We start from the raw sequence: 12,045 nt of genomic DNA on the forward strand, positions 1-12,045 counted from the left end.
TTTTTGGAGTTAGTGTGGTATGAGGATACATGTAGGGATGATGAAATCAGTACACTGAAAGTGTTATTAATTTGCTTATTCCAAGAGAGAGATTGATCAATATACAATCCTAACAATTCTAAACAATCGGTGTTCTCGATACGTCCCTGTGCTATTATTAATAAAGACTTTCTGATTTTGGAATTTGTGTATTCTACTGAAGAACATGAAGTTACACAAATGTAGTTTTCTTAATGTTAAGAGACAACCTATTGGCTTTGAGCCACTCATTGCCATTTTTTAGCTTTGTATTCACTGTTTGAAAAAGTACATCAGGGACACACATTTTATACAAAAACATTGGGGAAAAAAAGTTTAAGTCACAAACTAGTTTCAAGTTACAAAAGAAATGACTATGCATTTGCTTTATATATTTTCTCTAGATAATATTTCATCCACCTTGATTACAATTGCTGGAGAGGATCTAGCATTTACAATAACACAAATATATAACGATCTACCAACTGAGCTTATTAATGATTATAGGTGATGTATCTCCAGCCTCATCCACCTTGACTACGAGTGCTGGAGAGGATGTTACATTGACAATGACACAGTTATATAACGGTCCATCAACTGAGCTTATTATTGATTGTAGGTGATGTATCTCCAGCCTCATCCACCTTGACAACGAGTGCTGGAGAGGATGTAACATTGACAATGACACAGTTATATAACGGTCCATCAACTGAGCTTATTAATGATTATAGGTGATGTATCTCCAGCCTCATCCACCTTGACTACGAGTGCTAGAGAGGATGTAACATTGACAATGACACAGTTATATAACGGTCTATCAACTGAGCTTATTATTGATTGTAGGTGATGTATCTCCAGCCTCATCCACCTTGACTACGAGTGCTGGAGAGGATGTAACATTGACAATGACACAGTGACCTCGGTCTTCTCTTCATTCAATTTTAGTTTGTTGGCGACAGACCATGCTCGTACGTCATTAAGGCAGTGTTCTAGCAGTGAGATGGTAGTTGGGTGATCTTGCTCGTTAGTGATGACGTATACCTGGGAGTCGTCGGCGTACAACATTCTATTGATATCATGGCCCTCGATGATGTCTTCGAGGGGGATGTGTAGAGAGTGAAACATAACGGTCCCAAAACAGATCCTTGAGGAACACCGCAGAATGGCACTTGAGGGTTCGAAAGAGCACCATTGATGACGACACTCTGGGTGTGATTTTCTAGATAGGATTCAAACCAACCGATAGCATGACCGGACACGCCGTATCTGTTCGTAAGACGCTGAAGCATAATGTTATGGTCGATCGTGTCGAAGGCAGATGAATAATCAAGGAGGACAAGAATAGCTTCTTGCCCCTTATCGGCTGCCAGGAGTAGGTCGTTTTGAACACGTAGAAGGGCAGTCTCAACACTATGATGTTTTCTGTAAGCGGACTGGAAGTGTCCATGAAGATTGTTGTCGGTGAGGTAATTTTGAAGTTGGGCAGCGGCTGCACGTTCTATTGTCTTTGAAAGAAACGACAGGTTTGCAATGGGCCTGTAGTTCTTGAGTTGTTCTGTACCCTGTTAGGTTTCTTAAGCAAGGGAGTGATGTGGGCATGTTTCATTGCTTCTGGGAAATGACCATGCAGCAGAGAATGATTGACGATATTCGTGATGATAGGAACGAGCTCGTCTAAACACATCTTCAAAATCCATGTGGGAATCCATGTTGATTGTAGGTGATGTATCTCCAGCCTCATCCACCTTGACTACGAGTGCTGGGGAGGATGTAACATTGACAATGACACAGTTATATAACGGTCCAACAACTGAGCTTGTTATTGATTGTAGGTGATGTATCTCCAGCCTCATCCACCTTGACTACGAGTGCTGGAGAGGATGTAACATTGACAATGACACAGTTATGTAACGGTCTATCCACTAAGCTTATTATTGATTGTAGGGGATGTATCTCCAGCCTCATCCACCTTGACAACGAGTGCTGGAGAGGATGTAACATTGACAATGACACAGTTATGTAACGGTCTATCCACTAAGCTTATTATTGATTGTAGGGGATGTATCTCCAGCCTCATCCACCTTGACAACGAGTGCTGGAGAGGATGTAACATTGACAATGACACAGTTATGTAACGGTCTATCCACTAAGCTTATTATTGATTGTAGGGGATGTATCTCCAGCCTCATCCACCTTGACAACGAGTGCTGGAGAGGATGTAACATTGACAATGACACAGCATAACGGATCACTGTCTGAGCTTCGATGGAGACACAATGGTAATGACGTCACTGCATGGAATGGCCAATCAAGCATCAGTATCGTTAATGTCCAACTCAACCGTACTGGTATCTATGAATGCTTCTTAGATGGCAGACACCATGAACAGAACCATGCACTCATGAAACTCGTTGTAAGACGTAAGTTGCCAGATTATTTGTTTGTTTTTTTCTTCTTATAAAATAGTTTCTTTTTTCTCTATTATGAGTCACAGATGTATCTATAAAAACTCTTGATAACAAATAAACCTTTACTCCATGCAAAGCTTCAAACAATATCTACTCAAATTGGTTTAAAGATTTGTTTGCCTATCATTTTGTTTCATTGAAGTAGACAATTACTTTTTTGACAAATTCATTTCAAATTGCTGAACATGTTTAAAAAAAAACCTCTATATGGCTGTCTATGTCCTCAATTATTATTGATTAGGTGAAGATTTAGATCCCACATGATACCTGTCTTCAAACTTTTCAACCTTTGTAACTTTGTTTAACTTGTCAGAACAGTTTCTTCCACTGCCACAAAATGTAATTGTTAGTCACACATCAACATTTCACATCAAATAGAAGTCTAAAACTCTACATTCATGGCATGACCATGATGTTCATAATCCAATTAAAGATTCATCTAAAATGAAATTGAATTGGATTGATAGTAATAAAGACATGTTTGATAAATTTCCTTTTCAGAGTGTTCTCCCAATAAATGGGGTTCATCGTGCGATAATGACTGTCCATTCTGCTACAATGGCGGTCAGTGTGACGACAAGAATGGTGATTGCATCTGTGCTCCAGGATTTAGCGGTTCCCGTTGTCGATCAGGTAAGTCACAAACACAATTCTGAACCACAGTTTAAGGTTAACTAATATGAACACATCATCGTGTGAAGAGTTAGTTATGATGACTTAATGGATGTTTAATTGTCAAGAAGAAGAATACGGTCTAATATACAAAGGAATCACATGAACCAACATCAACCAAAAGATAACAAACACAAATGTTGGATCTTTTCTCTGATGTTATGATTATTTCTAAGAGTCAGTTGATTGTTTGCAATAAGTGTACCCAGATATTAACAAATAATAACTGATTTATTTTAATATTTCCACAGTGCATAATCACAACTGCTTTGGTCAAGACTGTGGTATCACATGCACCATTAGATCTGCTAGTGGTTGCCTTGGTAATCAACTGTGTCTTCCAGATCCTTTCGGCTGTACGTGCGCTGCTGGCTTCACAGGTCCAAATTGCGAACAAGGTGTTAACAAAGATCCTTTTGATCATCATAACAATAAAGAAAAAAACCCAAAATAAACAAGTGAACGACAACTAAGTGTAATTATACCGTTTGCCATGTTTACTGGTATAAAGTCATCAAAATTTATAGGCAATAACTGTGTATTTATATGGCAAAATGTTTAAATTCTTTAAGCTTTCAAGATTAGTTTACATTATCAGTAGTATGATAACTGTACCAGAATCTTTTTATGTTATCTCATACAAAATATTCTGAGAAATTACTTATTTTCAAAAAATTTCTTAACTTCTTTTTCCAAGATGAAACTGGAATTTATAAAAGAAATTACTTCTGATTTAACCTGTGATCCTTACAAGTTGCGTATCAGTGACATTTTAGAATTTCTATTGTTAGTAAAAAAGCTTGCAACTTCTCCTCTCATTTTAAGGATGCCCAGATGGTATGTATGGTGCAGGTTGCACTTTGGAATGTCGATGTGGAAATTCAGCTTGTAATAGTTCAGTTGGTACTTGCAACCCAAACAGTAACTGCAGTGCTGGCTTCACAGGAGTCAATTGCGAGGGTGAGTAGAGACTTCACATAAATGGATATCCTTTTATCTTAAAGGGAAGGTACACGTTTGGTAACTATTCAAAACAAATATTAACTTAAAAACTGACTTGGTAACAAGCATTTGAGAGCTGTTGATAGTATAAAACATTGCGGGAAACGACTCCCTCTGAAGTAACGTAGTTTTTGAGAAAGAGGTAATTTCTCAATAAAATGTTAAAAGACTTCTAGCTAGAAGTCTTTTATTCCTATCTGAAAGCACACAAATTCATTCAACAAGGGTGTTTTTTCTTTCATCATTTTTTTGCAACTTCGATGACCAATTGAGCCCAAATTTTCACAGGCTTGTTATTTTATGCTTATGTTGAGATACACCAAGTGAGAACACTGGTCTTTGACAATTACCAAAAGTGTTCAGTGCCTTCAAATGTTTATTTTCATACAGTCACCTAGAAAGTGTACAAGTATGAATGATTGCACTTACTGTTTCTGAAACTTTATAACAAAAATGGTTTAAGCTCTCTTTGTATCAAGTTGCTGTCTAAAGACTAAATGGTTTGATAACAGCTATAGTAGTTAATACTTGTAGTTTTGTGTTAGTTTGTCTTTTTACAGTTATAGATGTTAGTGTAAACGCTACATTTGAGCTCAATAAAGCAGGAACACTCCAATTATACAAGCTACGAACAAAGACAACATGACAGAGACTGCAACCTGTGTTATGGTTTATAAACATCTATGGTTGCTTTCAAGTTTTAATTTTTATCAATGTTTTAGTCTCTGGAAATAATACTTTGTATGCTGTAGCTATCAAAAATCTTTTCCTTGTATGTAATTGTCTCAACTCAAATAAAAGTTCTTAACCTCCAAAATATAGAAAACCCGAAAACTTCAACAGATCTGTCCTTTTGCTTTCAAAGTTACCATACTTGGAGGATACATGATTTGAGGAAGACATGATATGAATATCTTGAAATTAACTTTAATGGAAATTATGTTACTCATAGTTTTCAATAGTGTGTTGAATTTTCTACAATGGTAGTAAACTTTCTAATCATTACGCTTTAGATTGAAACTAATAGATTTGACATTTGACAGCCTTGACATTGTTTCTTATCACCTTTCCTTTATTCCTTTATACAGACTGTTCTGATGGGTGGTTTGGAGTCAATTGTGCCCAGGAGTGTCATTGTGCTGGTAGTGGAGCTTGTAACAGAGTTTCTGGTGCATGCCAAACTGGTGTACTTTGTGAGGGAGGATTTAGGGGTGAAAACTGCCAAAGTAAGTACACATTAAACTTTTCTATCCATATTTATTTACAAATATAACTCTGGCATTTTCATTTACTATTGAAATGAACAGCCATGTGAAACATGGTAGCTGATTCAGCACAAGTATATATTGACACATGGTGTCGTGGTAAGATGCGGTAAATATGGTTAATACGACGGTGCATTTATTCATTTAAGTCTGATATTACTGGTTCTTGTGAAATGATACTGGCAGTTGAATGTGTGATTAGTCATTTGTTTCTCCAAGCTCACTTGTTCATGCAGTCTTTAATAACCATTCATAAATAACTCAGACAGTTTCGCTATTTCTATTGGTGGAGAGCGCGTCACGTGGGGGTGTTTAAACCTTTGATAATGACCAGTGTTTATAACCGGTTGTGAGCGGATACTCCACGCTAGTCTTGATGCAAGACGTTTCATGTTACGGGCGATGCAGGCGCTGTCGGTGAGTTGGCCGCGTTGTGTGTGAAAGGAAAACCAGACCGTCTGTTGCACCAAGACTATACGCACATGTGCACGAACGGAACCGAAAACTGTCGGTAATAGGCATGCAACACACGGATGTCATACATGTACATGTAACATGTACACATACCATGGAGGTAGAAACAAGCACGGAAACCATGCGGAAACGGATAAGTTTTACAGAGTTTCTTACTTTATGACGCCTTTTTACCGAAAAGGTATTTATGAATGGGAATAAAAGGGTAGTTACTAGTTCCTTCACGGCCGTTTAAAGCCTTGCAGGGTTGAATTGCCGTGTGATAAAGGCCCTCGCCTTCGGCTCGGGCCTTTATCACAAGGCAATCCGACCCTGCCGGTATTTAAACGGCCATGAAAGAACTAGTCGCTACCCTTTAATTACCTTATTAATTTTGTGCCTTGACGCCAAGGAGCAAGCGTTTGCTTTTGGCACTAAATATGACTTTTGATTGATTGATTTTTGGTGGCTGCTTCATTTTTAGCCTTTGTGAAACTGATTTATGTCTAGGTCTCTCTGTTGTCTTTCTATGTCTCTGTCCACATTTAGACTACATAAAAGTTTAAGTTTACCAAAAAGCTGTGATATTTGATATTATCTTCAAGTACGCGCTAATCCTCCAATCAGATTCGCAGAATGGAGTGGTGATAAAAACCTATATTGCGTATTGTGTGTTCTATGTTTCGCGCCAAGTTTGCTTGAAGATAAATACGTTATCATACGCACCTCGTGGAAATACGGAAAATAAAGCGCGTCTGCGTCCCATATCCAACGAGGCCGAACTCGTTGGATATGGGACGCAGAAGCGCTATATTTTTCTGTATTCCACTGGCGCTTGTGTGATAACTTATATAATCTGAATGCCAAAGAGAGTCCTGTCATATACATGTTCCATGAATACTATGTGATTCACTAAAGCTTACTTGGATAAATGTTAGAGGTATACAAAATGCTCACATTGAAGCCTTTTACAAGCTGAACCCCAACTGCTCAGATCATCCAATTATTGTGTCTCTATTGAGCAGTTGGTAGGTCACCAAGTAATTTTTCAAAATTCCAATTGCAACTTGAATTTACTACTTTTGTTTAGTTTAGTTCCCATTTATTTAATTCCTTTCACCATCTCAGTTACCTGAGGGAATATATATATGCAGCCTGTTCTGCCACTATGTAGCACACCAAACTAAATCAATCACAAGAACCATCTTTGCCCTCACGGGTAACAGTTTACTCCTGGTTGAAGTCCCAAAGGGTGTAAGCCAAATTTAAATGAACTGAACATTGAAACTGGGGTAAAATTATTTTTGTTGATGCATTTGATATTTCTTATAATAATTTTAAAAGACAAATACTAATTATTATATTTTTGAACAATCTATGTTTTACAGACTCTTGTCCTTATGGTCAGATTGGCATCAATCCAAACTGCACAAAATGTTACGGTAAGATTTGCAAACAACATGGAGTCTAACAAAAAACAAATCAACTGTTAACAAACTGTTCCAATTTACAATTGTAAGAATTCCTTTTGGTGACAAGAAGTCCAAGATACCATTTACCATTGCATGATAATGAAGAGTTTCATTGACATTTTATGGGCTTTGTGAGTACGCATAATTATTTAGCAAACAAAAGTTGTTGCTGCCCATACTGCATTCAGTAATATGTGGGGGAGGCGGGTGTTGTTCTGAACCATTGCCCTCCCATAAATGATGTTTAAAAAAGAAACAAATGGTTCAATAAATTGATTACCCCTCCAATGAAAACATTTCGGTAATAATGCTTAGTTCTAACACATAATCACACCCGAGGCATCTAAAAGAACATGTTCTATACAAGGTATGTAGAGTTACAACTGTATAAGACTTGTTTATTTAAACAACACCATGTAAGGGTTTACAAGGTGCTGGTGGCATAATCTTCACCCAACCATACCAGTATTCACAGAGGCAAGCCCCGTCTTGTTATGATCACTGTAACTGGGTTCTTTTACGTGTATTACACACCATATTTTTTATTCAAAGGACAAAGCAATAATGTCACACACGTGTCAAGACCGGGACTGAAACCCACCTCTTCTGGTCTGGGGCCAACTTCATAGAGCTACTTAAGCACAAAATTTGCTTAAACACGAAAATAGCTTGCATATTAAACACTTGTTACTGGCCATATATTTTTATGTCATATGCATTGCTTGTGACTGGTATTTAGCTGTTGTTAGCTTAACAATTGAGTGGAGTCTTGGCTGGAAATCTGATTTTACTAAGCATTTTTTTAGCTTTAGCAAAATTTGTGCTTAAGCAGCTCTATGCAATTTGGCCCAGATAACGCCATAGCTTGAATCAAGTGTACTTGACCGCTTAGTCAGGACGCATTACTTGCCAAGGTTGTTACAGGACATCACAACAATTTTAATTTTGTAGCATTTTCATAATAAGGAAAGATCATTTGTAGTGTACACTTTTCCACAGTTCCTGTGTCAGTGATCTATGAAGTCAGCTCTGAGCAAGCCCCCAGCAGAAACATTACATGGAAGGCTCCTCAAAACAAGTGTCCTGTCATTGACTATGCGGTACAGTATCAACTGGTTAAGAGAGTTCTTTGCCAAGAGGAGGCTGGAGAATTTCAAACTCTACACAACGCAACAGAGAGACAGTCTCCTTTCCCACATCCTGATTCTTTACCCAATTCAATCTACAAGGTTCGTGTTCTTGCCAGGAATGAGGCAGGACTTGGGGAATTTCAGGAAAACATTTATATTAAACATACAACACCTGAGAAGGGTAAGTTCCTGGTAGGAGAGTATCTTTAGGGGTGGGAACTTTCTGACTTTTATCTTGATTCAGACTTCTTTATGTCTGCCTAGTGAAGATAATATCTGTTTTTGATTTTATATAATGAATTCATGCTCTTCTGATTTATTTATCCTAAGGATAGTGTACAAAGAAGCTCCTTGAAATCTATAACTCCATGGGTTCACAAAAGGTGGAAATGCCATCATTTCAACCTTCATTACAAAATTTAAATCTCACTTATTTCAAGAAACCAATTTTAGTCAGTGAATTGAGCTAGTTTTTCGTGCTGTGTAAAAGAGGGTCTGGATTATTATGTTATGCTGTAAGAAACTCCTTTTAATGTTGAAATGAGGGTTTTAAGGTAAATTTCAGTGTGACAGCTTTGGAGTCGAGATAGCAACATCTTTGGTAAGGAAACCAACCATTGGACCCTTCGAAGTGACTAGCACTTTGACATGTACTATAGGTTTGACAATATCATCAGTGTAGAGAGAAGATGATGAAGAAATGTTCAGGTTTAGAACCCTTTTATTACAATGCTTGATTCTTATACTTTCTATTCATCATTGTGACAGGTCCCAACTATTACGCATAAGGAGGTAAAAGTAAACTTGCTGTTTGTTATTATTTTAGAGCCAACTGGATCGCCAACAGATTTCAAGACTAATTCAACAACGAAGCATAGTGTGGCATTGAGCTGGAGGGAAATACCTTGTGGTCAAAGAAATGGTGTGATAACTAAATACACAGTGAGTCGTTTTAGCAGATTGTTTAGATCAAAATAAATTATTCATGCCAATCCATTTACTCAAAGTTTTAATTTTTGAAACTTCATTTAAAGTTTCTTGTAGCGATGTGTCGGGTGTAAATGTTTGTAATATTTGTCGGTGTCTTTTTATTTCCCATTTTCAAAACAATGTGCAGCTCTTATACAGGGTGCTGGAAAAACCTTATGACACCAACTTTAGTCCAAACAGCTCATTTGAATCGGTTGATATAGAACCATCAGATATGCACTGCAACATCAGTGGTTTAGAACCATCCACAAAATATGATTTCCAACTGAAAGGTTTCAACAGCGCTGGTGTTGGAGAGAAAGCAACAATAGAGGCATTTACTGAAGTTCAGACAGGTATTGTGGGAAAACATTCAGTTATCACAATTTCATTTAAATTAATTTATTGAATCATACCCTTCTTTTATGAATAAATTTGAAACAATTTTTAGTGATATTATTAACTGTTAAAGGCAGTAGACACTATTGGTAATTGTCAAAGACTAGTCCTCACAGTTGGTGTATCTCAACATGTGCATAAAATAACAAACCTGTGGAAATTTGAGCTCAATTGGTCATCGAACTTGCGAGACAATAATGAAAGAAAAAAAACACCCTTGTCACACGAAGTTGTGTGCGTTTAGATGGTTGATTTCAAGACCTCAAGTTCTAAATCTGAGATCTCGAAATCAAATTTGTGGAAAATTACTTCTTGCTCGAAAACTATGGCACTTCAGAGGGAGCCGTTTCTCAAAATGTTTTTTACCATCAACCTCTCCACATTACTTGTTACCAAGTAAGGTTTTATGCTAATAATTATTTTGAGTAATTATCAATAGTGTCCACTGCCTTTAAGGGCAATTGTTTTGATTTATCCAAGTCATTAAAGACACTGGACACTATTGGTAATTGTCAAAGACCAGTCTTCTCACTCGGTGTATCTCAACATATGCATAAAATAACAAACCTGTGAAAACTTGTGCTCAATTGGTAGTCGGAGTTGCTAGATAACTTTGAAAGAAAAAATGCCCTTGTCACATGAAGTTGTGTGCTTTCAGATGCTTGATTTTGAGACGTCAAAATAAAACTTTGAGGTCTCGAAAATTCGTGGAAAATTACTTCTTTCTCGAAAACGTTTTATACTACCAACCCTCCCGATTACTTGTTACCAAGTAAGGTTTTATGCTAATAATTATATTTTAATAATTACCAATAGTGTCCACTGCCTTTAATAGTAAAATTTGAATATATGCAAGACGAGGACCTGTCACTTTTTTTCTTTGGTACTTCATAGCCTAATTTTGGTATCTTCTTCTCAAAAGTCAGGCACATTCTTGGTGCTTTAAAACGTTCTTGTACACATACGTCAGCAATCCACTGGACTGCCAAAACTTCGTTTGACGTTTATGATGCTCTGTTATGATTATTTGCAAAGAGAATGTTTCTTGAATACATTTTTGTCTTTGACTTTACAGATATTCCGGCTCCGAATCAGCTTTCCAAAAAAGATATCTCAAACTTGACTTCTTCCACAGTCACTATTGCTTTGAATCTTCCATCCTCGTCAGAGTACATTACGTAAGTTGAAAACTATTTTTCGCCTGTAATATTCCAGGCCTGGGGTTACTTGGACGCCATTTGCTAACTGCTCTTGGCCTTGGTCCCTCTTCAAAATCACCCTGCCCTTTCAAAGATGAGTTTCCAGGCCTGATGTTTATTTCAATCATTGTGTTATTAGGGATGAAACATTTCAGATCTTTATCTGAATTCAGATTTGTTATGCCTGCTCAGGGAAAAGGCTGTTATTTTTCTTCAGATATAAAGACATCCCGCTCTTTGACTTATTCTACTGCTTTAGTGCTGTGGATTCTATTTTCAAAAGCTCCATGGAATCTAGAACTCTGGGCCTGATGTCACAAAGCACTTAATATTCATCTTAAGCTAGTTTTCAATATAATTATTGTGATTTTTATTGTGACATCACTCTTTGCGACTTAAAGAGGGGCTCTAAAGTCAAATTCAGTTTTGTGATGCACTCATTCTCAAAATAGATAAAGTCCTTAGGAAAGTAGGAGACAAATATACAGGTCTCTAAACTTGCGCTAAACATTGTAAATTGGCATTTATTTATATTTTTCAGAGTGAAAATTTCAACATGATGTCAATGTAGATTTACAACAAATGGGCCTATTCATTCCAAAGAGGATTTTTGCGCCAGTCAAAAAGTCCCAATCATTGACGATTCGATGGAATGTCTTAAAAAATCAACAGAAATTACCTAAAAAATAAATCTCATTGTTTTGTGTTTCTGTATGACAAGTATGTCAAGTTTCATGTCATTTCAAAATCTGAACCCGTGGTACTGCGCGGTCGTTTAACGACACCTCGTAATCACCCACATACCTTATACAAACAATGGGAGACCTGGCGTATGTGAGTTTGCGCATGCGCACTTGGTTCTTCACTCAACTATGGTGTCGTATGTCGTATGGATATAATAAAGAAAAAACAACTTTTTTGAGACCTGATAAAATGTTTGTACACTTTCGCCCACCAAATCGAAAAACACAATTGAATACCAACCACCCTCGTGTGCT

General features: G+C 37.1%; 1 protein-coding gene across 4 annotated transcripts in view; it reads left to right on the forward strand.

Moving 5' to 3' along the window:
• Window positions 1-12,045, forward strand: part of LOC139946614 (receptor-type tyrosine-protein phosphatase T-like) — a 43,225-nt gene that overhangs the window by 14,647 nt on the left and 16,533 nt on the right. For all 4 annotated transcript variants that reach the window (XM_071944330.1, XM_071944331.1, XM_071944333.1 and 1 more), the window contains 10 exons: window positions 2,187-2,438; window positions 2,988-3,119; window positions 3,410-3,556; window positions 3,984-4,118; window positions 5,249-5,386; window positions 7,267-7,320; window positions 8,350-8,661; window positions 9,307-9,422; window positions 9,598-9,805; window positions 10,924-11,026. In XM_071944330.1, the coding sequence (XP_071800431.1) occupies window positions 2,187-2,438; window positions 2,988-3,119; window positions 3,410-3,556; window positions 3,984-4,118; window positions 5,249-5,386; window positions 7,267-7,320; window positions 8,350-8,661; window positions 9,307-9,422; window positions 9,598-9,805; window positions 10,924-11,026 (1,597 nt within the window). The remainder of the gene's footprint in view (window positions 1-2,186; window positions 2,439-2,987; window positions 3,120-3,409; window positions 3,557-3,983; window positions 4,119-5,248; window positions 5,387-7,266; window positions 7,321-8,349; window positions 8,662-9,306; window positions 9,423-9,597; window positions 9,806-10,923; window positions 11,027-12,045) is intronic.

This window comes from Asterias amurensis, chromosome 13, assembly GCF_032118995.1.
Source record: "Asterias amurensis chromosome 13, ASM3211899v1".
Taxonomy (NCBI): domain Eukaryota; kingdom Metazoa; phylum Echinodermata; class Asteroidea; order Forcipulatida; family Asteriidae; genus Asterias; species Asterias amurensis.